At 42.7% G+C, this 27,524-nt stretch overlaps 1 protein-coding gene across 1 annotated transcript in view; it reads right to left on the bottom strand.

The window, feature by feature from the left end:
* Positions 1-10,659: 10,659 nt before the first annotated feature.
* Positions 10,660-27,524, bottom strand: part of tmeff1a (transmembrane protein with EGF-like and two follistatin-like domains 1a) — a 234,534-nt gene continuing 217,669 nt past the window's right edge. The window contains exons 8-10 of the mRNA XM_039753991.1: positions 19,264-19,381; positions 18,853-19,014; positions 10,660-11,333 (exon numbers count right to left, since the gene is read on the bottom strand). Of these exons, the coding sequence (XP_039609925.1) occupies positions 11,249-11,333; positions 18,853-19,014; positions 19,264-19,381 (365 nt within the window). The 3' untranslated portion in view covers positions 10,660-11,248. The remainder of the gene's footprint in view (positions 11,334-18,852; positions 19,015-19,263; positions 19,382-27,524) is intronic.

Raw genomic sequence — 27,524 nt, forward strand, 5'->3', positions numbered from 1 at the left:
GCATCTTCCTCGCTGGTCAGCCTGTCAGGTGATGTTGATGCCAGATTCGTTTTACTGTGGGTATTGAGACCTGTCTACCTGTGTCCTCCAGCATCTTCATACAGTTCTTTGCTGTTCTTCTGGGATTCATTTGCACTCTTTGTGATAAAGTCATTTCTTCTCTAGGAGACACACTGCATTTCCTTCCTGAGCGGTATGACAGCTGGGTGGTCCCATGGTGTTCATGCTTATGTATTATTATTTGTACAGAAGAAAGAGGAACCTTCAGCTGTTTGGAAATTGTTCCCAAGGATGAACCAGATTTATGGAGGTCTACCATTTTTTTTCTGAGGTCTTTGCTGATTTCTTTTGATTTTTTTCCCCATTAGGTCAAGCAAAGAGGCCGTGAGTTTGATGGACTCCAGTGAGGCTAACTGGCTATCGGAAGCTCATTGTTGATTTTCCTAAAGGCCTGACATCATTTTTATAGAATTTTCCAAGCTGTTTAAAGGCACAGTCAGCAAAAGTGTAAGGAAACTTGTGACCAACTGGAATTGGGATCTCGTCAATAAAAAAAATTGGGAGTGGTCTCTGTTTCCTGAAGAGGCATTAGCTCTCTTGGAAATGTGTTCTTTTGAAATTGCGGCATATTAAGTAACTAAACAATATAGTAATATACCAGAAAAGGCGATATCCCTCCCATATTGATTACGGTGGTACAAGAATCACATGAGAAAAAATATACTTTAGCTTACATTTACTGATGGTTATCGCGGTTACAGACGGGAGGCATATGACAGACTCTATCCAGGTGGGAATCTGGATCAACACAGTCAGCCATTTCTCGTCCCCACGCTGGGAGGTTTTTCGGGAACTTTGCCAGCACATGCCTCCATTCATGCACAATTGGGCACATGCTGCATATTGCAAGAACTTGTCTCCCTTCTTATGTAGTATTATTAAAGAGCATTTTTCCTTTAAAACTTGATCAGGGTCTAAAAGGAAAAATGTTTTGCACGTTTACAAGTCTTAAACAAAAGTGGAGACATTCTATTTTGATTTGCTTTAACACTAGAATTACCAGAGCCTACGAAAAAACTCGTAAATCCGTGCCACCTTAAATCGCTTCTTAAAACCGTTCTCACCTCTCCACCAGCGTCTTTTGTCATCTAAATGTGCTGATAAAAATCAGGCTGCAAGTAGCCGGCTATTCCATCCCCTCACCGACTTAGATCGTGCACAAACTTCTCCCAGCTCATGGCTTGATTGATTTTCTGGGAGTGAAGTGGAGTTTTAGAGTGGAAATAATAGATCGTTGTTTGGAACACACGCATTTCATGTCTGTTCCGTTTCTACAGTAATCTGTGTAAACACATTGTTAAAACAGAAACGTTTTTTATATTCTAGTAGCAGATGACAAAATGTAGGCATTAACTACAGTGGGATGCAAAAGTTTGGGCAACCTTGTTAATAGTCATTATTTTCCTGTATACATCGTTGGTTGTTGCGATAAAAAATGTCAGTTAAATATATCATATAGGAGACCCACACAGTGATATTTGAGAAGTGAAATGAAGTTTATTGGATTTACAGAAAGTGTGCAATAATTGTTCAAACAAAATCAGGCAGGTGCATAAATGTGGGCACCACAAAAATGACATGAAATCAATATTTAGTAGATCCGCCTTCTGCAGAAATTCCAGCCTCTAAACGCTTCCTGTAGGTTCCAATGAGAGTCTGGATTGTGGTTGAAGGTATTTTGGACCATTCCTCTTTACAAAACATCTCGAGTTCATTCAGGTTTGATGGCTTCCGAGCATGGACAGCTCTCTTTAACTCACACCACAGATTTTCAATTCTATTCAGGTCTGGGGACTGAGATGGCCATTCCAGAACGTTGGACTTGTTCCTCTACATGAATGCCTTAGTGGATTTTGAGCAGTGTTTCAGGTCGTTGTCTTGTTGAAAGATCCAGCCCCGGCGCAGCTTCAGCTTTGTCACTGATTCCTGGACATTGGTCTCCAGAATCTGCTGATACTGAGTGGAATCCATGCGTCCCTCAACTTTGACAAGATTCCCAGTTCCTGCACTGGCCATACAGCCCCACAGCATGATGGGACCACCACCATATTTGACTGTAGGTAGCAGGTGTTTTTCTTGGAATGCTGTGTTCTTTATCCTCCATGCATAACGCCCCTTGATATGCCCAAATAACTCCATTTTAGTTTCATCAGTCCACAGCACCTTATTCCAAAATGAAGCTGGCTTGTCCAAATGTGCTTGAGCAGACCTCAAGCGGCTCTGTTTGTGCTTCCTCTTCATCACTCTCGCATACAGCATCTCCTTGTGTAAAGTGCGCCGAATGGTTGAACGATGCCCAGTGACTCCATCTGCTGCAAGATGATGTTGTAGGTCTTTGGTGCTGCTCTGTGGGTTGACTCTGACTGTTCTCACCATTCGTCACTTCTGTCTATCCGAAATCTTTCTTGGTCTGCCACTTCGAGCCTTAACTTGAACTGAGCCTGTGGTCTTCCATTTCTTCAAAATGTTCCTAACTGTGGAAACAGACAGCTTCAATCTCTGGGACAGCTTTCTGTATCCTTCCCCTAAACCATGATGGTGAACAATCTTTGTCTTCAGGTCATTTGAGAGTTGTTTTGTGACCCCCATGTTGCTACTCTTCAGAGAAAATGAAAGGAGGAGGGAAACTTACAATGGACCCCCTTAAATACTCGGATTCACCTGTGTATGTAGGTCAGGGGTCACTGAGCTTACCAAGCCAATTGGAGTTCCAATAATTAGTTTGGGAATCAATAAAATGACAACGGTGCCCAAATTTCTGCACCTGCCTGATTTTGTTTGAACAATTATTGCACACGTTCTGTAAATCCAATAAACTTCATTTCACTTCTCAAATATCACTGTGTGTGTCTCCTATATGATATATTTAACTGACATTTTTCATCATAACAACCAACGATTTATACAGGAAAATAATGACTATTAACAAGGTTGCCCAAACTTTTGCATCCCACTGTATATAATGTATGAAGCCTGAAGTCCAAATATCAAAGAAATATTTTCACAGAAGGTACAAATCTAACACAACAATTGCACTTTTATTCAAAAATATAACTGCAGAAACAAAAAGCCGCCTTAACATGCGACATTGACACGTGTTTATTATGACTTCCTCCGTAGTGCAATGGAGTCAGTTCCCGCCTGGGAATCAAAAGGTCGCGAGTTTGATCCTGCACTCCTTTTTCAGAAGTTAACTGCTCGTATTCTTACTATTTTAGAATAAAAGCATACATTTGATTCCAGTCTGTAACAGCCGGTGTAGTTTATGATACTTGTAAAGGTTAGCTTTGGTTTTTTTAATTCACTTTTCATTCTCTCAGTCCCTTCCCAAAGCCCCCCTAGTCCCATCTGACACTGCTGTTTTCACATAGACGCGCTGTAACAGACGTAAACTCAGCTCCCTTCTACATCGGAGCAAGAATGCACATACCATTGCTTGCATACTAAAGTGTCAGCAGGCGCTTTTCGTGGCATTACACACAGTTTTGAGCATGCCCTCTGCACACTACTTGTGACTTTCGGCTTTAGGAAGTAAGTAAATTAATAAAGGTAAATCGTGTCATAAAATGATTTCTTCAAAACGTCGAATGTGATTTACTTGGCACGGACATGTCTGCATGCACTTTTTGTGACATTACACATGTATTTTTTTGAGCAGTATCAAATCTGTGAAGAGTTATAAAGTGAGTTTTAAAGCATTCACCCCAAGTGAATTCACAAGTACATTCATTTTAACGCACATCACCCTCAATTAAAACATCGGTCAATTAAAAACGTACACCACGCAATCTCCAGCGTCAACTTCATCACTAGAAAAGTCCAATTAACTCCGACAGAGCGTTTGGAAAGCCCAACACCGGATGGCGATTATCTGGTGTACATCTCCATAAGATGAGGTGGATTGGCTGAAAATGTTACCAATCACAGCGACCCAAAATACGTGACGCTAATGGGGGGGCTGCCAACGAGCGATTTTAGTGCACCCGCTGAGCTCTGCTGAATCGATTTGTGGGATTCGTTGAAAAGAGTCGTTCAAAAAGAACAAACTGTCCATCAGTCGTCGGAGGGAAACGTGAACGATGTCTCATCAAACGACCTTTTAAGGCATGGGTGTCCAAAACTCAACCAACAGTGGCTGCAGGTTTTCATTCTAACCATCTTCTTAATTAGTGAGCCGTTTTTGCTGCTGATTAACATGTTTTGCCTTCATTTTAATTGACGAGACTGAGACCCCTTAGTTGTCTCTTTTTCCTTAATGAGCAGCCAATTAATAATGAGACACAAAACATGACCAGCTCACCTGAAAATAAAGAAAGGTGAGGGTCTCGGTCACGGTGGTCTGCTCATGGCGCCAAAACATCTTAGAAAAAGCAGAAAATCAACAGTCTGCTGTGGCCGAATGAGAGCAGCAACAAGTCCTGACATTCAATGACGGCTTTAATGAACAGCAAGAATGGGCTTCTCATTAAGAACTCGACTGGAGTCTGACGATCATCCGTCGGCTCGTTTCTCGTCTCATTTCTGTTTAATGAAGAAACAAATCAATTCAGAGGACTTAATCCTTAAAAAACAGGGCTATGAAAATGAAGGGAAAAGGGGTTCATTAGCAGTGAAAACTGATTAGGAAAAGGGTTAGAATGATAACCTGCAGCCACTGCAGCCCACCAGGACCAGAGTTGGGGACCCCCCCGGTTTAAGGTTTTTATTAGCAAAAGGAAACAAACAGAAATACAGAGCTGAAAATTTTGGCGATGCCCCAAAGGCGAATGGAAACCGGGCCGCTAACCGTGGGTGGGCTACCAATGTGATTACCCAGCCATCAAATGTCGAGGGATCGGCTGGGTGACGGATTTGTCTGACACCTGTGATCCACCAACTCAATTGATATTCCAAGTTTCCAATTTCTGTTACAGGTGCTCGGCGTTTTGACTCCTCGATACAACAGATGACAGTGTACGGGTGGAATACGGGATTTCGAAAGATGCGATTTTGACATTTTTTGTAATAATCCTTACGTACTCAAGAGACTGGAAACGTACACAAATGACACAACGGTAATAGCGTGGTTTGCCATTATATAACGCCATACTCGTCAAAATCATATTATTTGGCCGTTTCTGCCACGTAATGGGCTGGCATGTCTTACACAGGGTCATCGTTGGCTTCAGCAGTTAGTAAAGACTTAGCACCCCTTCTCGGATAAAAACCAGGGTGACCACTAAGGGGGTTTTCAATGGGGTCGAGGAGCAGTAGTGGTCATTCCTTCTGCTGTTGATGAGCATTGAAAGGAGGAGTAAGAGCTGGACTTACGAACATTGGTGGGCGAGAAGCCTAAGTGCATTGGACGGATGGAGGGGATGATTACTCAAATCCAAGAAGCCCCCAGCGACTCCATTGGTTTTATGTACGTTTTATTTTGTGGGTTTCAGTTTCGGTTTCTTCGTGCTATGCGTCACGTGACTGCAAAGGGTTCTCGACTGTGGCCGGGCTATTAAATGGTCATTCTCTTTCTACTGCACTGTGTGTTCTGATTGGTCAAGATTCTTAGCTCTGTGGGTCAAACTAAAGTCCCATATTACTGGGTGGCGAATATAAAGCTATAAAAACCTGGATATGGACACAAATGGATAGACACACACAGACTTGGTCCACAATAGAAATAAAATCCTGCAGCAATTCCTTTATATTCCTTGCTGTGTACCCCAATAAGTACGAGTCATCGCCAATACACTAACAACCTTCCCTTCTAGGTGCTGGTGGTGGATTTTAGGAGGCCTAGGCCCCTCATGGACCCCGTGATCATCAGAGGTGACTGTGCAGAGGGTGCAGACCTAAAAATACCTGGGAGTGCAGCTGGATGATAAATTGGACTGGACTGTCAACACTGATGCTCTGTGCAAGAGAGGACAGAGCCGACTATACTTAAATTAGAAGGTTGGCATCCTTCAACATCTGCAATAAGATGCTGCAGATGTTCTATCAGACTTGTTGTGGTGGCGCCCTCTTCTACGCAATGGTGTGCTGGGGAGGCAGCATAAAGAAGAGGGACGCTTCACGCCTGGACAAACTGGTGAAGAAGGCAGGCTCTATTGTAGGCACGAGCTGGACAGTTTGACATCCGTGGCAGAGCGACGGGCCCTGAGCAGACACCTGTCAATCATGGAGAATCCACGGCATCCACTGAACAGGATCATCTCCAGACAGAGGAGCAGCTTCAGTTCCACCGGGGATTAACATTAACATTATACAAAGTTATTGTCTGTTATACCTGCATTGTTATCACTCTTTAATTTAATATTGTTCTTTATCAGTATGCTGCTGCTGGAGTATGGGAATTTCCCCTTGGGATTAATAAAGTATCTATCTATCTATCTATCTATCTATCTATCTATCTATCTATCTATCTATCTATCTATCTATCTATCTATCTATCTATCTATCTATCTATCTATCTATCTATCTCCTACATTTATAATGTCAGGTAATTAGGTGTAGTAAAAGACAAGCAGGAGTTAAGTTACACATAAAATAATGTATTATTGATAATACTCATAAATAACAAAATGCAAAGTACATTTGAATATTGGCAACCATACAACCTGATAAAATGGTGATGTGTAATTCAGGTGGCACACAGACTTGTAGTTACTTAAAATGTCTCCAGTTAAGTCCTCATTTGCGGTCAGCTTTCTTCAGAACAGGCCGCATGCCTGACTCAATATGGCCGCTGTTTTGTCTTAATAGAGTATTATTTTACTCTCCTTTCCCCTTTTGTATTATTAACTCTTTGAGGGCTGAATATTTTTTCTAAAAAAAACATAGTTCCTGAAAAGCAATGGTTTCACAGAGAAATCAACATTAAACGTCTGTTGCTGCATGCTGTGGCTGCCAGTTTGCCAAGAATGTGCGACCGCTTGCTGCCGGGTTGTCTTTTGCGGACGAGGCAGCAGCAGCAGCAGGGGTCACGGTCGCAGTGCATTGCAATCTGGTTTCTACCTCTTACCATTGTCTTCCTGGCTAACGGTGCCGTAGGCGTGTCAACTACATGAACCTGTTTAGCACCGCGATTAGCCGGAGACCAATCAGCTGAAGCTGGAACCTCACATTCATTTTCGATCACTTGTATCAAAATTGGAGTCCAGCAAGTCATCGTCCAGTTCAGAGGTAATAGGCAAAACTTTGTCCACGCAGTATTTTGCTTTACGCATTCGCTTTGACCTCTCGCCATTATGTCAGTGCCATTTTTGCCGTTGTTTGCGCCGTTCTACTCACGCGAGTGCAGGAAGTCTCGGCCAAACCAATGAAGCTAACTTTCCTTCTAGCAACAAGAGTCCAGCTAAAAGATAACGGTTGGTTTTGTCACACTTTACATACTGATTATCATCGTCAGCTCCTCCTTTTGACAGAAGTTGACATCAGCCCTGAAAGAGTTAATATGTAGCCTTTGTCAGGATGCCTCAAATTTCACAGACTCGCCACTCTTTATCAGATATTGTACTTTATAACTTCTCCCCACCAACCTTCTACATTTATAACCTCAGGCAATTACAGTGAAAGACAAGCAGGAGTTAAGTTACACTTTAAATAATGTATTACTGATAATATTCATAAATATTAACAATATGCAAAGTACATTTGAATATTGGCAACCAGACAACCTGATAAATGGTGATGTGCAGTTTCAGGCGGCACTCAGACTTGTTAGGTACTTAAAATGTCTCTAGTTCATTTGTGGCCTGCTTTCTTCAGAACAGACCGCATGCCTGTCTCAACATGGCTGCCGAGCTGTGCTCTCCATTGTGTTGTCCTTTTCAGTTCATGGTGTCTGAGATGCTCATTCATCAGGTGTTGGTAAGAAAGAGAGTGAGGATGAGATAAAGCAAGCAAATCGCTAGGTTTTCTGTCCAACCCCTCCAGCCAATAGGACGTCGTGGTACTTAAAGGCTCCTGATACAAGCCAGTTCCAAACAGACCAATGGGGGCACAGAACATCTTCACAACTGCCAACCCGAACCAGGTGTTAAGGTGAAGTTTGCCAGTTGGGCACCCTGGCTTTCCTGTGGGGGTTGACTGGGAGACTTTAGCAGAGAATCACTAGCCAAACTTGTTGGCACTAGTTGGCACTCCATCCCAACCCTGTCGTAGACTCCGTCCTCAAATTGGGTAAACATGAATGCTTCTCACTAATGTAACACTAATATTACATTTTGTGAGGGACGGTCGGCAGCTCAACCCAGACGGAACCCCCAGGATGCTAGATGGCGAATTCCCTGCAGCTTAACGCTGCCCCAGATTCCTGCAGGGCACTATGGGAGATGGAGTTCAGCTTCACATCCCTGCCAAGGTTAAGCTGCAGGGAGACACGGGGATTTCTGTTTCTAATAAGTACTCCCAAGTCATGGGGGAACGGAAGGACAGAAGTACTTCCAGGCTGAAGAAAAATGTGATCCTCCATCAGACCCGGAAGTGCTGACCAGTCAGGTGAACAGAAGAGGAGAATCACTTCCGGGTCAAGGACTATATAAAGGACTAGTGGAGACCCAGCAAGAGAGCCGGAGTTGGGAGGAGAGGAGGAGAATTATGGAGTTATTATTGACTTTGTATGGTAGTGAAGGTGTTTCGAGGCACCACTATATTTAAAGAGAAGGAATTAAAGATCCTTTTGGTGCTTTTACCTGGTGTCTTGGGCATTTGTCTATTGGGTTTGAGGAGTGACAGCGTCCTCTAGTGTCACAATTTGCTTTGTCTAAGTTACGAAGGCAATCCCAAAAGTAAGATCTCTTATTTTTTTAGAAATACAAACAACCGTTTATTTTCTATCATATTGACATCATTTTAAAGGTTGAAGAATTATTTATTTTTCTACATAATCGCCATTTCAGTCGATGCATTTTTGTAGACGCTGTGGCAGTTTTAGATAGATAGATAGATAGATAGATAGATACTTTATTAATCCCAAGGGGAAATTCACATAATCCAGCAGCAGTATACTGAGACAAAGTCGTATACGGAGCTGCTGGAAAGGCTGCCACTCAGAATGCCCATGTCATACCAGCTTGCTGCCATGTCCTTCAGGAAGCGCTGAACCTCATCTTTCACCTTCCAGACAAATGTCCTTTGTTCGGCGTGAATTTCAGAAACTCTCTACACCACTTGCAAACGTTTTTGACATCCATGCACGACCGTCCATACACTTCCGTCAATTGGCGATGAATTTCAACCGTAGCGTTCAACGGGAGCTCCATTTTCACGGGCTGCCAGCGAAGCACCAATCACAACAGTGTGGCCAACAGCCGTACAAACAGTTTCTTTTGGAGACCTTACTTTTGGGATTGCCCTCGTACAAATAAAGACATAACAAAATAGGGATCAACTTGTATGCAAACTTTCCTATCATAACACTGGGTAGCAGAAGGCCTGAACCAGTCCCAGCAGCTCCGATGAAGCGCCAGTCCGCCGTAGATCACGTTTGCTCAAACCAGATCCACTTTATGGTTATACACAAAAAAAAAAAAAAGATTAATAAATAAATAAAACACGTTAAGTGTTTTCAGTTTTTATTGTTTGGGACAAAAAAAGCCAACTAAAAGCTCCTACATGCAGATTATTCAATGACATCTCAAGCAAACACATTCTACTCACACTTTTTTTTTTTTTTGTATTGTTTTAACAATAAGTTGATAGAAAGCTACTTTGAAGAATCTACAATCAGGTGAATTGAAATAAAAAACCAAAAACGCCGTCCTTAGTATGGTGAGTACTGAATTGAGCGTTCAGCTTTAATAGGTCAGGACTCCTACAGTATTCTGAATTAATTTTGCACCCATAGGTTTTGGCTCAACTCCACATTCATGTCCACTATATAACACACACACACACACACACACAGCGGCCTCGGTCCGCCACCTTCTGCTTCTGGTGCTTTTAGGCCCAGGCCAGCGTTTCTCAACCTTTAAGTATTTGCAACCCGAATTTTCAGAACAGTTTTAATTGCACCCCCAGTAACGTTTTTTCTGAAACCGTAATAAAATTTATTCCTATATTTTTTACTGCCGATACACCGCTACAAGTTTTATTCTACCTACTTAGCTTTTATCGACATTTATCTAACTCTGTATTTATTTTTCTAGTATCAGGATGCAATTAATTTGTTTTGGTTTCAATCGATTCTTGTTTTCGCGCCCCCTTGTTTGTTACCCTAGGGGGGCGCACCCCACAGGTTGAGAACCGCCGACCCAGGAGATTCTGTCAGCCCGGCCTTATAAACAGTAACGAGCGACACGTTCGATTGTGTGTGTGTGTGTGTGTGTTACGTTTGTGGGGGGGGCACACATCCTCCCACCCTACTCCACATCGGCGATCACTCGTCACTCGGCAGCCCAGAACAACGCAGACTCGGTGTTGGCTTGAGAGAGATGGTAGTAGCGCTCAGACGCCAGCCACAAAACATTCATTTTCAGTTGGTTACAATTACGCCACAGAACACGATTTACAACATCATGCGATATGCATTTCTAGAAAAAGAAGAAAGAAAATCAGAAACATAAGGAGCTAAGTCGTTTTAGAAACATTGATATATCTAATTACACACAGTGAGGGTTTTTTTTTTTCCTAATTGTTTTTGTTTGTAGCAAAGATCAAAGTGTAAACGTCTTCACCGCCCGGGTACCGTGCCCCTCGACACGAACTCGTGCTGGGCGTTCGCTCGGACTGCTCAAAAAATCCCAACGAGCGGCACATTCCACGAGTGAAGCACAAGTCTGTCGTTACGGATCCATGTGATACGACGTGCGCGGTTGTCTACAAAAAAAAATAAAAATAAAAAATAAACGATGACCGGGAAAAAAAAAAAAAAAGGCAAAAATCAACCCCCCCACCCAAAAAAGAAAAAGGCCGGCAGCGTTCGTCTGCCTTGTTTGGACGTTTCCACTTCGTCAAACAGTCTGTCGCTGCTTTAACAAGAGAAAGAATAAAGACGAAAGAAAAAAAAAAAAAGGATAATCACTATCTGCACGTTGCAGACAATTTCCAGAAAAAAAGAAAAATAAGGCCCCAGAAATAAAGTTCATCTTCTTCTTCTGTGTTTTGTTTTTTTTTTTTTTCAGAAAACAAATAAAATAAACAAACAAATTTAGGATTAAAAATGTACTTCACATGGTAGGAAAAAAGTATCAAAAAAATCCACGAGCTACACCATCCTGGACGAAGCATCTGAGGTAAAATGTCCTAAGTTCTGCTTCTGGCGGCGTCCTCTGTTGTTTTTCGGGCATTTTCTGTAAATCAATGAAACGAGAAAAGAAGAAAGAGTTAGAGAGGCTATAAGCACACCCAGCAGAGTGGGACTCTAAATACGTAATAAACTGTACACCGATTTCTGTCGTTGCAATTGAAGGAAACTTCCTGACGTGTAAAAGTACGTTAGCTATATGGAAAGAAATTAACCCTTAAACCGCCACATACTTGTGTGTGTTTGGGGTTAATGCATCCCTGGACGCCAAATACTTTTTCGTTGCACTTTTTAAATCGTCTTCTTCTTTTGGCCGCTCCTGTTAGGGGTCATCACAGCAGATCATCTTCTTCCATTTCTTTCTTTCCTCTGTCACCCCCATCACCTGTATGTCCCCTCTCACCACATCCATAAGCCTTCTCTTAGTCCTTCCTCTTCTCCTCTTACCTGCCAGCTCTATCCTTAGCACCCTTCACCCAGTATACCCCTCAGCTCTCTTCTCCACATGTCCAAACCAACACCATCTCACCTCTCTGACTTTGTCTCCCAACCATCCAAACCTGAGCTGACCCTCTAATGTCCTCATTTCTAATCCTGTCCATCCTCGTCACACCCAATGCAAATCTTAACATCTTTAACTCTGCCATCTCCATCTGTGTCTCCTGTACCACCATCTACAGACCATATAACGCAGCTGGTTTCACTTCCATCCTGTAGACCTTCCCTTTCACTCCCGTCTTTCACCAATCACTCCTGACACTCTTCTCCACCCACTCCACTCTGTCTACACTCTCTTCTTCACTTCTCTTCCACAATCCCCCATTACTCTCTACTGTTGATCCCAACTATTTAAACTCCTCCACCTTTGCCAACTCTACTCCACTCATCCTCACCATTCCACTGACCTCCCTCTCATTCACACACATGCAGTCTGTCTTGGTGGTCCTACTGACCTTCATTCCTCTCCTCTCATATCTCCACCTCTCCAGGGTCTCCCTACTCTCACTACAGATCACAATGTCATCAGCAAACATCACAATCCACGTGGACTCCTGTCTAATCTCATCTGTCAACCTGTCCATCACCATTGACAATAAGAAAGGGCTCAGAGCCGATCCCTGATGTAATCCCACCTCCGCCAATCCTACTGTAGACCTCAACACCGACACACTTCTCTCATACGTATCCTGTGCCACTCTTACGTACTTCTCTGCCACTCCTGACTTCCTAACTGGTCTCACTACCATCCTGTAGGCCTTCCCTTTCACTCTTGCTGATACCCACCTGTCACAAATCACTCCAGACACTCTTCTCCACTCACTCCATCCTGCCTACATGCTCTTCTTCACTTCTCTTCCACCATTCCCATTACTCTCTACTGTTGATCCCAAGTATTCAAACTCATCCACCTTTGCCAACTCTACTCCTCTCACCCTCACCATTTCACTGACCTCCCTCTCATTCACACACATGCATTCTGTCTTGGTGGTCCTACTGACCTTCATTCCTCTCTTCTCATATCTCCACCTCTCCAGGGTCTCCCTACTCTCACTACAGATCACAATGTCATCAGCAAACATCACAATCCACGTGGACTCCTGTCTAATCTCATCTGTCAACCTGTCCATCACCATTGACAATAAGAAAGGGCTCAGAGCCGATCCCTGATGTAATCCCACCTCCGCCAATCCTACTGTAGACCTCAACACCGACACACTTCTCTCATACGTATCCTGTGCCACTCTTACGTACTTCTCTGCCACTCCCGACTTCCTAACTGGTCTCACTACCATCCTGTAGGCCTTCCCTTTCACTCTTGCTGATACCCACCTGTCACAAATCACTCCTGACACTCTTCTCCACTCACTCTATCCTGCCTACATGCTCTTCTTCACTTCTCTTCCACCATTCCCATTACTCTCTACTGTTGATCCCAAGTATTCAAACTCATCCACCTTTGCCAACTCTACTCCTCTCACCCTCACCATTTCACTGACCTCCCTCTCATTCACACACATGCATTCTGTCTTGGTGGTCCTACTGACCTTCATTCCTCTCTTCTCATATCTCCACCTCTCCAGGGTCTCCCTACTCTCACTACAGATCACAATGTCATCAGCAAACATCACAATCCACGTGGACTCCTGTCTAATCTCATCTGTCAACCTGTCCATCACCATTGACAATAAGAAAGGGCTCAGAGCCGATCCCTGATGTAATCCCACCTCCGTCACTCCTACAGCAGACCTCACCACCGTCACACTTCTCTCATACATATCCTGTGCCACTCTTACGTACTTCTCTGCCACTCCCGACTTCCTACCATCCTGTAGGCCTTCCCTTTCACTCTTGCTGATACCCACCTGTCACAAATCACTCCTGACACTCTTCTCCAAACCGTCCCACCTGAGCTGACCCTCTAATGTCCTCACTTCTAATCCTGTTCATCCTCGTCACACCCCATGCAAATCTTAACATCTTTAATTCTGCCACCTCCAGCTCTGTCTCCTGTGCCACCATCTCCAGCCCATATCACATAGCTGGTCTCACTGCCGTCCTGTAGGCCTTCCATTTCACTCTTGCTGATACCCGCCTGTCACAGATTACTCCTAAGTAAACGGCACAATTCACAAAGAAAATGTGAAATTTTAACGGAACACGTCTTTTTTTTCATGCAACGAGCATCTCAATTACTGCAACACGGATCATTTTACACCCTGCCAATCAACTGTCAAAAAACTACTGCAACAATCAATTATTATACGTACGAGGGGCAACTGACGCCATCGAGGAAATTCAGTAAATCACCGCGCCAACTGCTCTTGAACTGGCTGCGCGCAAACACACTGATGCCTGCAGGCTCATCTGGTGCAGCGGCGATGCTGCAGGGGGCGCCAGTGGTCGAGAGCTGGCTGCTCAATGAATATACGGCACGGACTGATCAGCTCCGGCGTGCTACCAAACTGCTCTGGGAAGCGACTATAGCCGGTTGCGTCGTTCAATGAATATACGTCGTCGGATATACTCCGCTCCGGTGTGCTTCCAGATTGCAGTGGAAACCAACTTTAGCCCGTTGCAGCGTTTAACGAATGTACTTTGCTGAATATACTCGACTCCGGCGTGCTGGGAAATTGCATTGGGAACCTGACTATAGCCGGTTCCGGCGGTTTAAGGGTTAAAATTCAAGTCAGCACTCCGACCAGATAATCAAGTATGTTAAAATGTAATCAATTATTTCCAAATAAGGATGTCAAAAGAACTGATACTTCGCTACCAAGTCCACACTGTAATTCCAAAAATGTATCGGTAGTAGCGTCAGATCGATACTAAAATTTCGATTGTGCTAACGATATTAGCCGTCGTACATCATTAGCGGTACCAAAGTAATACCAATGCAAACAACGGAGAACTCTCACTCCACGAGTGAAGCAGAAGTCTGTCGTAAACGGATTCATGTGATGCAAGGTAAGTACAATCGTGGACAAAAGTCTTGGGAAGGACCCAAGTGTTGGTTCTCACCAAATTGGCTGCTTCAGTGTTTTTAGATCTTTGTCTCAGACGTTTCTCTGGTGTACTGAAGTAGAATTACAAGCATTTCGGAAGTTTCAAAGCCTTTTATTGACAATGACATGAAGTTTATGCAAACAGTTTGCAGTGTTGGTCCTTCTTTCTTTTCCAAGACCTCTCCATCAACGTCTGGGCCCAATCCTGACTGATGGCGGCAGCCCATTCTTGCATCATCAGAACTGGTGGGATTTTGTTTGTCCACCCACCTCTTGAGGATTGACCACAAGTTCTCAATGGGGAGTTTCCTGGCAAAATTTTGATGTTTTGTTCCCCGAGCCACCTAGTTCTCACTTTGGCCTTATGGCCCGGTGCTCCATCATGGTGGTCACCAGACTGTTCTTGGATGGTTAGGAGAAGTTGCTCTCGGAGGATGTTCATGTACACCAGGGGTGTCCAACCTTGGCCTGTGGTCCATTTTTAATTGGCCCGCAGCAAATTCTAAAAATATAATGAAATATGGCCCACACATGAAACTTGTTTATAACCGTATTGTACTTCTTAGGTTTAACACAAGGTGGAGCTACTGTCTCGATCAAAGCGGCGTCTGTTGTTGGGCTTACAGGCAGTGACTGTGCTCGCTTGGTTCAGTTCTTATTTATCAAATCGATTCCAATACGGACAGAAATGTGCTGACAGGACTCCATCATCACACACGGAAGTTCAATATGGCGTCCCGCAGGGCTCAGCACTCGGACCGTCACTGTTTTCACTTTCCAGGCTTCCACTGGGATCTCTCGTTAAGAAACATCACATGAATTTTCACTCGTATGCAGATGACACCCAGTTATACCTTTCATTTAGATCAAATAAAGTTTCTCCAGTGTTGTCTTTATTTAGTTGTGTTAGTGAATTAAAGGAGTGGATGGATGAGAATGAATTGTCTTTAAACAGAGATATTAATTGTTGGCGGGAATGACGCTGATCACAGCAATATTCTGTCGTCATTTACAGTAACTCAGTTGGAATCCCCATTCATTTTACTGAATCAGCCCGCAATCTCGGAGTTATCTTTGACTCAAGCAGGTCATTTAATGCACACATTACAAAGTTGTCCAAATTTTTTTCTGCCATCTTAAAAATGTTGGGAAATTAAATCTTTTAGGGCTATTATTTTTTTTTTTTCTTATCTCCCAGGGCTGAATATTTTTCCAAAAACTGACATTTTTTAAAAAGAACACAAAGCAATTGTGGGCAGCACGGTGGCGCAGTGGTAGCGCTGCTGCCTCAGCAGTTGGGAGACCCGGGTTCGCTTCCCGGGTCCTCCCTGCGTGGAGTTTGCATGTTCTCTCCGTGTCTGCGTGGGTTTCCTCCCACAATCCAAAGACATGCAGGTTAGGTGGATTGGCGATTCTAAATTGGCCTTGGTGTGTGGGTGTGTTTGTGTGTGTCCTGCGGTGGGTTGGCACCCTGCCCAGGATTGGTTCCTGCCTTGTGCCCTGTGTTGGCTGGGATTGGCACCAGCGGACCAACCATGACCCTGTATTCAGATTCAGCAGGTTAGAAAATGGATGGATGGATGGACAAAGCAATTGTGTAACAAATCAACAAAAAATATTTACTTTTGACAAATGTTACTGTCTTGCATGCACTGTCTTTGCGGCAGCACGTACCTCTCACTATGCTGCATAACCTGTCCAAAGCCACCAGGGGACAAAGCAGCTCCCTGAAGTTAGATCACCAGTTCTGTCCCATCTCTAGTTGTGATACCACAGCACGCTTCATCTCGTCTTTTGTTGTGGGTTTACACTTTGAAAAACGAGAATGCGATGCAAAACATTTCTCTGCCTACCTGTTTATCTCATCTGACGGTAGCTGAAAAGTAGCATCAGGAGAGAGCAGCCTGAAGTACAGCAGCTGGTGATCTGTCGTGTCCAACAGCGAGCCATGCCGTCTTGTGAAGTCCAACAGCCAGATCGGCTCTCAAAGGATCAATGTCTGTGTATTTATCCCACGCGAATCTTGCCGTAGATGCATCGGCTGCGCGACGCCAACTGGCAGCAGATCGCTGGCGCGGCATCGCTGGTGTTTGATCAGCTGATGCCGGCTTCTCACTCTCTTGCTCGATCTCCTGATCACTGTCAATAAAATCCGATTCTGAAAAATCAGAGTCCGACTCCGCGATAATGCGCAAAACATTGTCTGCCTAGTGTTTTCTTTTCTGCACTCGCTTCGCTCCCTTGTCACATGTCGATGCCATCTTGCCATTGTCTACATTTCGCAACTCACGCACACGCTAGGATTAGTTGCCGAGTCAACGAGTCTAACATTCCTCCAAGCACAGAGGGAATGGCTGTGACGTGACAGTGAGATTTGTCGCCATTAACAGCTGATTATCGCCCTCTATCCCTGGATGTCGACTTTAGTCGACATGCGCCCTCAACCCCACCTGTCGACAAAAGTCGACATCCGCCCTAAAAGAGTTAAAGAGCTTTCTAAATAAACAGGATTCTGAAATGAATTCCTGCATTTATTTCTAGTAGGAATGACTACTGCAAATCGCTGTTCACTGGATGTTCTTCATACAGCCTCCAGTTAATTCCAAAATGCTGCTGCAAGAATTATTTCAAGAACAAGAAAATACGAACACATAACTCCAGTTTTTAAATCCTTACACTGACTCCTAGTTAAGTTGAGGGCAGATTTCAAAATCCTCCTTTTAACATATAAAGCATTAAATGGCGGAGGTCCGGCTTACTGGTCTGAACTTATCATGACTTACGAACCTGAGCGCACATTAAGATCTCAAGATGCCGGTCTGCTTAGGATTCCAAGGATTAATAAAATAACAGGGGGAGGTCGAGCTTTTAGTTACAGGACCCCTAAACTGTGGAATGGTCTTCCAGCTACTATAAGAGATGCCCCTTTGGTCTCAGCTTTCAAATCTCACAACTTCAGTTTAGCACACCCTGACTAGAGCTGCTGATTAACTGTACAGACTCCATCTCTATTGTTAGTCATCAGCGCTAAAACATAAGGAACATGATAGTTATATTTGGATACTAACCCTCGCCTATTCTGTTTCTCTTCTCGGTACTCAAATGTGGCACTCGGTGCCACGGCCCACCTGCCAAGTTGTTTTGCCTGCCTAAGGTAAAGTCATCCCTGATGGAGGATCGCAGGAATCGTGGGAAAGAGGGGTCCTGTCATCGGATTAGCGCTGTTTCAGCTGTGGGATGGCCAAATGGGGGAGTCAGCTTGATGAATGAGGTCTCCAGGACTCTAAACAAATCCAAATCATATTATGGGATATCATCTACTGTTCAATTCTACTCCATAATTATAAAATGTTTCTTTTAACACTGTATTGAGGATTTGTTCTGTTTTGTGTACTGTACTGTATTGTATTGTATTATCCTCCTTCTTTTTGACACCCACTCAGAGAGCCAAAGTCGGGAAGAGGGAGGAAGGAAAGTGGTGGTGTTTAGTTTGGTGTGTCAGTTTGGGACTGTGTTGTGCCTGTGCTCCACACGTGAAGAAAATTGAAAGTTCATTTATTTTACATGTGCCTCGCGGTGTCGGGTCGGCGTCCATATAGCGCCTTTTCACAATATTCAATTATGAAGTATCATTTACTGATATTTGATTGATTTTACACAGGAGGTGAGGCAATAGACTGTAGCTCACATCTAGTGGGTGGCCCATCCCTTCTTTATATTTCTCTATATGTGGCCCCCAGTGACACTCCTGACGTACACGGTCACCCTCTCATTACTCTTTGTGATCGATTTTTTTTTTTTATAGAACTGACTTGAGAAACATATTTGAGTATAAAATCATCCACGAGCCTGCCCAACACCCAGGTATGGCGCACTGACCACAATGGTGGGCTCATTCGCCACAGTTTTGTGCACCCCAAAGACGACAAAGGTAGGCCCAGAAGTGGACAGATTGTTTATCCGTGCAAATGGATGGAAATCAGCTGATGGAGATTTTCTTTTCTTTCCACTCTCTCTGTCAACGGTCACGTCTGAGAAACCCCAAAAGAAGGAGACCCTCACCTTGTGATGCACATCACCACGGCCACGATGATGGCTATCTGCACGGCTCCAATTATTGCTGCAATGAGGACGTAATGAAGTTTCTGACCGCTCGGCACGACATACAGGATGTTGAAGTCTTGGATTTCGTCACATTGCACCCCTTTGTAGCCCGACTCACAGCTGGATGGGGCAGAAAACAGAGAGACAGAAAACGCTGAGGTGCATTCACAGGCGGGACCAAATTGCAGGACATTTTTTTTGAGGACCAAATGACATTTTGTTATTCTAGTTTGTGCCGATCACAATAGTATTGGGACGGAAAGGAGGAACGAAAATGTGGAAGGGGTGCTCAGTCAGTCACTCACTCACTCACTCATTAGGGGGACCAAATTTTAAATTAATGAAGCTAAACCAGAATGAAGAACTCACCGACAGGACACCTTGTTGTATTTCAATTCACATTTTCCGTGGACGCAGAAGCCATTGTAGTTTTCTGTGCAGGGTGTCGAATGGCCTTGGTAGGTTCTGTCTTCAGGATGGCTCGAGTCTGAAAGAACAAACGCATGTAAATTAAGCACCCCAGTGACCCCAGCAATGTGACAAACCAGAAATCAGTCCTCCAAGCCCCATCTGTTTAGCTAACAGCTCAGCTCTCCCAACATCTCCTCCAGATTCTTCTAAAAGGTTCTCAAGGTTTCTGCTTCAACTCCATGTCTCGGTAGCTTATTCCAGTGTCCCACGACTCTTTGTGTAAAGAAGTGCTCCCTGGCTCCAGTTTCAAATGCAATTTCCCTTAAAGAGGGTAAGGAATTAAATGAAGAAATGTTCTAGAAAAGTGGGACCAGTAATGGGCATGTATTGATGACTGGGGTGGCACGGCAACAACGCAGTTAGTGCTGCCACGCGACAGTTGGCTCCATGTTGGTGAAACCGTATACTGACGTGAGGGGACATCAGCCTTGAAAAATAAATACAGTCAAAGTAAAAAGTATGTGAACCCTTTGGAATGATCAGGTTTACTGCATGGATTGGTCCTAAAAAGTGATCTGATCTTCACCTAAGTCTCAGGTATTGATCTTGTAGAAGGAAAATTTTTTATATTAACAGATAATAGCAAATTAACATATAGAGCCATAAATTGTAATTAAAAGCTTCTAAAATATTAAGATTAAAACCCCTTAACGCGCACACGTACCGGTCCCGGGACATAACAGCGTTTTAAAAATGTTACAGTAATGTGTGCATGCCCATCTGCCATGCATCTTGACATACTACCCATCAAATGAAACTTCAAAGTCTTGTCTTACCGATGATATAAACCATTTTGACACACAACAACCACAGCACTGACACTAAAGCCTTTTTTACAGAGAAGTACATACTTTTAAGAGTTGACTTTCCCTACCTTTGAAGACCCCCTGCAAGTCAAACATCAATATTTCCGAGCAGTATTGATCCCATTCTGTCCGTAAGGCTCCAGCAAATATAATCCAGTAAAACGATTAGGTCCAAAACACACGATATATCCTCAAAGGGACAAAAACTCCAGAAAACGTTTCATAACTTGAGACTAGCTATGTAATTTTTTTTCATTTCTATTGATCATATCAGACGTAATTTGTTTCTGTCGGCGATAACCATGCTACCGCATGTAACACGGAAGTGTTAGCTTCTGATCGACACCTAAGTTGGCCAATTACGACGGGTCTGGGGTTGACTGGCACCTCGTATAGCCAACGAGTGTCACAGACAGCTGAAGGATGACGTAAACTCCAAACCCTGGTAGAATCTACCAGTTTGATTGGACACTGTGACTGACACTCAAAACTTACAGCCAATGAGCAGCCGAGCATTTTAATATGTAACTTGCCATACTAACTTGTAAACAAACGATCGGAGCTGCGAAGGTGGCATTTGTGCCAGTCTGCAGAGTTGGTGCGTGGTTGTTTATTGTGATTTCGCCAAGTTTTTCGCATTTTAAATATGAATAAAATAGATAAACGTAAATAAACGCTCGATTAAATAATAGATGCATGTACGCGTGAAAGTATTCAACCGCCCAGGGACGCCTAATGGCAGAGAGCGACGTGCCACGCCCTTGTGCTTTCTGCTTGCTAGTGATTGCTGCCATCAAGTGGCACATGGAAAAACGCTGAGCTGTGTTGTAACAGTTTGTAAAAGAAATGTATATAGTTTGTGTGCATTTTATAAAAAAAGAAAAAATAAAAATATAAATATATTTTTGGCCCATAAGACTTGTGTTGACTATTTTTACATAGAAATGTGTATTTTTTATTGTTTTTTTTATTTTTATAACTAATAGAGTGACACTGTGTGTAGATATAGATTCCTTTAGGTGTGAGCTTTCAGTAGAGCCCTCATTGATATCTGTGGGTTGAAGCATTCAAAGTTATTACACTTTTCCATACGTTCCAAAATGTGGATAATGGTCCCTCTAAAAGCCCTGGGCATGCCCACATAAAACTGGTGTAAAAATGTCATTTTTACAGGTATTCTTTTCAAATTTGAAATGTGAGTAGTCAACAAGTTATTCTGTTGGTACATAGTGTGTTTCTGTCCCCACCTACCTACTGCAGCTTTATTTTCCTTTATTTTCATAAAAAAACTTAGGCGAGAACAAAAAAATTCGTTTTTTTTGTGAGTTCTAATGTGCATAACTTTTGATCAGTCACACCTACAGTGATTCTGACTACTAAGGGTGAAACAAGAGAATGTGACCTTTACAAAGAGACCAGACATGTGTTTATACTCCAGATAGTTCAATAACAGCAATGATTCTAATTTGGAGAGGTCGAATTACAAGCAATTTAGCAAAAATGACCCCGCTTGAGAAGGGGTAAGCATAAATTAGAATGTTAAGCAAATAAGACAGGTCTAGCAAATAGTTAACTAAAAAATCAGTTATATTGCATTATTTTTTAGGTTTGCATTAAAATTTCCAAAGTAAGAAAAGAACAGCTAATTGATACACCGAGACCAGCTTTGGACAGGATGAGAGTTTGAGAACACCAAGGCTAGGAAGCGATAACACAGAGAAGATGACTCTGAAAGGCGCGTATCAAAAAAGCAGCTGGAAGCAGGGTCACGCTGACCTAATGCGTGAAGAGAAAATCTTAGTAAATTCAGGCATTAACAAAAATATTAGAAGAATATATGAGCAATTAACTTTAGTGTAGAAATTAAGACCAATCAAGCATGCCAAGCAATGATTAAATGAAAGCACATACTACACTCGCCTAAAGGATTATCAGGAACACCTGTTCAATTTCTCATGAATGCAATTATCTAATCAACCAATCACATGGCAGTTGCTTCAATGCATTTAGGGCTGTGGTCCTGGTCAAGACAATCTCCTGAACTCTAAACTGAATGTCAGAATGGCAAAGAAAGGGGATTTCAGCAATTTGGAGCGTGGCATGGTTGTTGGTGCCAGACGGGCCGGTCTGAGTATTTCACAATCTGCTCAGTTACTGGGATTTTCACGCACAACCATTTCTAGGGTTTACAAAGAATGGTGTGAAAAGGGAAAAACATCCAGGATGCGGCAGTCCTGTGGGCGAAAATGCCTTGTTGATGCTAGAGGTCAGAGGAGAATGAATGGGCCGACTGATTCAAGCTGATAGAAGAGCAACTTTGACTGAAATAACCACTCGTTACAAACGAGGTATGCAGCAAAGCATTTGTGAAGCCACAACACGCACAACCTTGAGGCGGATGGGCTACAACAGCAGAAGACCCCACCGGGTACCACTCATCTCCACTACAAATAGGAAAATGAGGCTACAATTTGCACAAGCTCACCAAAATTGGACAGTTGAAGACTGGAAAAATGTTGCCTGGTCTGATGAGTCTCGATTTCTGTTGAGACATTCAAATGGTCGAGTCAGAATTTGGCGTAAACAGAATGAGAACATGGATCCATCATGCCTTGTTACCACTGTGCAGGCTTGTGGTGGTGGTGTAATGGTGTGGAGGATGTTTTCTTGGCACACTTTAGGCCCCTTAGTGCCAATTGGGCATTGTTTAAATGCCACGGACTACCTGAGCATTGTTTCTGACCATGTCCATCCCTTCATGACCACCATGTACCCATCCTCTGATGGCTACTTCCAGCAGGATAATGCACCATGTCACAAAGCTGAATCATTTCAAATTGGTTTCTTGAACATGACAATGAGTTCACTGTACTAAAATGGCCCCCACAGTCAGCAGATCTCAACCCAATAGAGCATCTTTGGGATGTGGTGGAACGGGAGCTTCGTGCCCTGGATGTGCATCCCACAAATCTCCATCAACTGCAAGATGCTATCCTATCAATATGGGCCAACATTTCTAAAGAATGCTTTCAGCACCTTGTTGAATCAATGCCACGTAGAATTAAGGAAGTTCTGAAGGTCAAACACCGTATTAGTATAGTGGTCCTAATAATCTTTTAGGTGAGTGTATACTTCTTTTTAATTAAAGCTTAAGCTTCAGGTCACTATTATAAAAAGTTTGGAAGGTTTAAGAAAGAGAACGATGAGAGGAAACCCATATATGGAATTGAAACCTTGGCCAGTTAGAGAAAATGGGAACAGCATAGAAAGATAACAAATTCCATAAGGGGGCCAGTGATAGGAAAAGTAAGGAGATAATAAGGGTTCCCATGGAAACTCAAGATTCGGCCAGACAGTAATAGAAGGGAGTCAGAAGTAGGATGGGCAAGAGAGCGCATTATAGCGAGGTCAGAGAAGATAGGAAATGACATAAGTAAAGCCCAAAGATGGTAAGAGGAAGCCATCCACCCAGTCTTTGACCAATCAAAATAAGCCGAACAGACACCAAGAGGAATAACGGACAGTAAAACCAGGTGCAGAATGAGCTAATCGAACGCAGCCAAAATGATAAGAAATTGTTATAAAAACTTCAATTGTTGTAATGATCAGTGCTCAATCTCATTCGAGTCCTTGTGGTTGATTTATTGCAATAAAGCCTCAAAACTCTGTCTGTCTCGAGTCCTAATAGTCTTAATTTTTAGGTAAAAAGCCTTCTGATGATGAATTTTTCGCCACGACAATCTACACAATGAACTTAAGCAATGACTCACAAGAAATTCTACTCTTTCATGTCTTTATTTTACAAAGGCATTCAACGTTCACAGTGGGAGTGGAAAAAGTAAGTGAACCTTGGGATTGAATAACTGGCTGACCCTTTGGCAGCAATGACCTCAACTAGGCGCCGCCTGTAACTGCAGATCAGACCTGCACATTAAATTTTCACCCATTCTTCCCTGAAGACCTGCCTTAACTCTTCCATATGCTTTGGTTGTCTTCTTATTTTCTACGACTGATCGCCTACTAAACCAGGTAACTCAAAGGAATGCCTCCTAAGTACTTCCAGTAAAACCTGTGAGGCTATCGCTGTATTTTTCAACCAAAAAATGAGTGATATTAGAAATAACATAATATATCCCTCCAACACTAAGGATCCTCCTAAACCCCAACATTCTGTTATAAACAAACTAGCAGAATACCCGCGCTTCGCAGAGGAGAAGTAGTGTGTTAAAGAAGGTACGAAAAAGAAAAAGAAAAATTTAAAAAATAACGTAACATAGTTGTTAATGTAATTGTTTTGTCATTGATATGAGTGTTGTTCTCATATCTATCTATATATATATGTCTCTATCTATCTATATATATATATACCCGCGCTTGGCAGCGGAGAAGTAGTGTGTTAAAGAAGGAAAGAGAAAGAAAAGGAAACATTTTGAAAATAACGCAACATGATTGTCAATGTAATTGTTTTGTCACTGTTAGGAGTGTCGCTGTCATATATATATATATATAGCAAAATACCCGCGCTTCGCAGCGATGTCATGTGTTAAAGAAGTTATGAAAAAGAAAAGGAAACATTTTAAAATAATGTAACATGATTGTCAAAGTAATTGTTTTGTGTATTTGGTGGCAGCGTCACAAAGTTGTTTTCGGCAACTGCATCAGAAAATGTACCACAACGTCTGACACGCCTCCTTTTTAGTGTTTTCTCACAGCTTGGATTGCTGCTGTCATATACACACACACACACACACACACACACACATACATACATACATATATACACATACATATCTTCATATCTACATATACACATATATATATATATATATATATACATACATACCTATCTACATCATATATACACACACATACATACATACACACACACAAATTATATATATGTGTGTATGTATGTATGTATGTATGTATGTGTGTGTGTGTGTGTGTGTGTGTGTATATACACATACATATACTTGTGTGTATGTTTGTATGTGTCTATATGTGTGTGTATAGGTTTGGTCACTGAGTGCAAGGGAAAAATAATAAAATATAGTCTATAAGTTATTAAACAGTAAAACATTAACGTTTTAAGAAGTACAGGTACATTGAAATTACATTTTCTATGTGAACGCTCAAATTTGTGCCTCTGGTAATGTGCCTTACCGGCATTTAAAGAAAATTAGTTTTGTGTCCTCTGCAGTGTTAAGAGAGAAAGGCTTTGGTTTGGGATAAAAGGAAAAAAGGTGTAAAGAAAGGAAAGTTGCCTTTTTCTTTTATATAGTATAGAGAGATGTGTTCGCTGACGTTATGATCGCCTTTTGGGGACAGTCGTGGTGGGTCTTGTGTAGACTGGTGAGACGCCCCGCCATTAATCGGCTGTGATGGCACTGTCAGTCCTCCACTCCTGTGCGTCTTCATAATCCGAGCTGAGGACCTCATAATCGATATCGTGCAAAAGAAAGTGTGAATCGCCTTAATATTATTTTGCCGTGGTGTAGAAAAGGGGTCCCTGTTTGCACTTGTCTGGGCTATAGCGCAGGGGAGGATGAAAAATTAAAAGTGCTCACTTTGACTTAAGGCAGAAGCGCAGTCAGCGCCTCAAAGGCCGGCACAGCTATGCACGCGCTGGCTGCTCGACTTTTGCTGGGCAGGAGACCCCAGTTTTGCAGACACGCTCATGATATCAAAAGTCTCAGCGCTCTTTGGAGGTCATTCATATATTATATATATAGCAAAATCCCGCGCAGCGGAGAAGTAGTGTGTTAAAGAAGTAATGAAAAGAAAAGGAAACATTTTAATAATAACGTAACATGATTGACATTGTCATGAGTGTTGCTGTCATATATATGCCTGCCTAAATAAGTCACCCTCGCTTTGCTCTTACTTTTTACCGCTCATTTAATCATGGCTAGTGGCGGAAAAATTATAAAATGGAAGGAGGATGGCTTTACCAAAACAATTATTGATGGCTTAATCGATTATTCATAAAGCTTGAATTGGTGATCTGTTTTTCTGTGTTAACCTCATATTTTTCATACTTCTTCTCAAACTAAGGTGGTGCGAGGGTAAAATGAATCGGGATGCGCTGATCAATGTAATCGGTGTACCAGGAAATCATGCATTGACAAAAGCTCCCTTTGCTTGTAATGCAAAGTGTGATTAAATGCATTATTTTTAACGCGTTATGGAGCACATGCATCAAGCTTCTCAGCTGTGCTTGTGCTAAGAAAAGGAAAGATTTTAAAAATAACGTAACACGATTGTCAATGTGACCTTTTGTAAGTAGTGCCTGGAGGATTCAGTGTGTAGAAACTCTAGAGACAGCGTGTGTATTAACTTGTGGATTTTTCTGTGAGTATTTGGTGGCAGTCTGACGAAGTTGCTTCGGAAGATGGCGTTAGCCGCGGAGCTCAGCTCAGAGCAAAATTAGATGAATGGGAGGGGAGATGATGACGTGACTCCCCCACCCGCCTTAACTGTCAATCCCCCACAAACACAGTCTCTCAGAATTTGCATAAGCACACCCCTTCACCTACAATTTTAACTTAGTTACAAAGTGATCAAAACTCTCGCTTATATCCCGCGTCCTCTCATTAAACTTGTATCCCGCATTACCTGTGGGCATGTGAAACGCCAGCGTAGCCTGTCTATGAACTTAATTTAAAGTTTAGGTGTACACCTTGCTTTCTTTCCGAGGTAGCAGCACTCATGAATATGGTAGTATATGTCACTCGCTCACTTCTTATTGTTTCGCTGCCTTCTCAATTATATAATGCATGTTTTCTTAAGCGCTTTTGGAGGTCTTCCTGGTTTTCTACGCACTGCGCTGACAGTCAGTTCACGTGATTACGGGAGGCGTGATGATGTCACACAAACTCCCCCCACATCTTTCCAGCTCAACTCTATTACAGTTAATGGAGAAAAATACCTTCCAGTTATGACCATTAGGCGTAGAATTTCGAAATGAAACCTGCCCAACTTTTGTAAGTAAGCTGTAAGGAATGAGCCTGCCAAATTTCAGCCTTCTACCTACACGGGAAGTTGGAGAATTAGTGATGAGTCAGTCAGTCAGTGAGTCAGTCAGTCAGTCAGTGAGTGAGGGCTTTGCCTTTTATTAGCATAGATTCAACTCTTTCACTAGGATAGATTTACCTGATTTACAAAAAATAATATCTCAATTAAAACCCTCCATCTGCGTCCTTGACCCGATACCAACAAATTATTTCAAAGAAGTATCAGGCGTGCTAATTGATAATGTTCTTGACATAGTAAATTCATCACTAGATACGGGGGTCTTCCCAGACTGTCTTAAGACTGCTGTAGTTAAACCCCTACTTAAGAAACATAATCTCG

The sequence above is a fragment of the Polypterus senegalus genome, chromosome 5, assembly GCF_016835505.1.
Source record: "Polypterus senegalus isolate Bchr_013 chromosome 5, ASM1683550v1, whole genome shotgun sequence".
Classification (NCBI taxonomy): Eukaryota; Metazoa; Chordata; class Cladistia; order Polypteriformes; family Polypteridae; genus Polypterus; species Polypterus senegalus.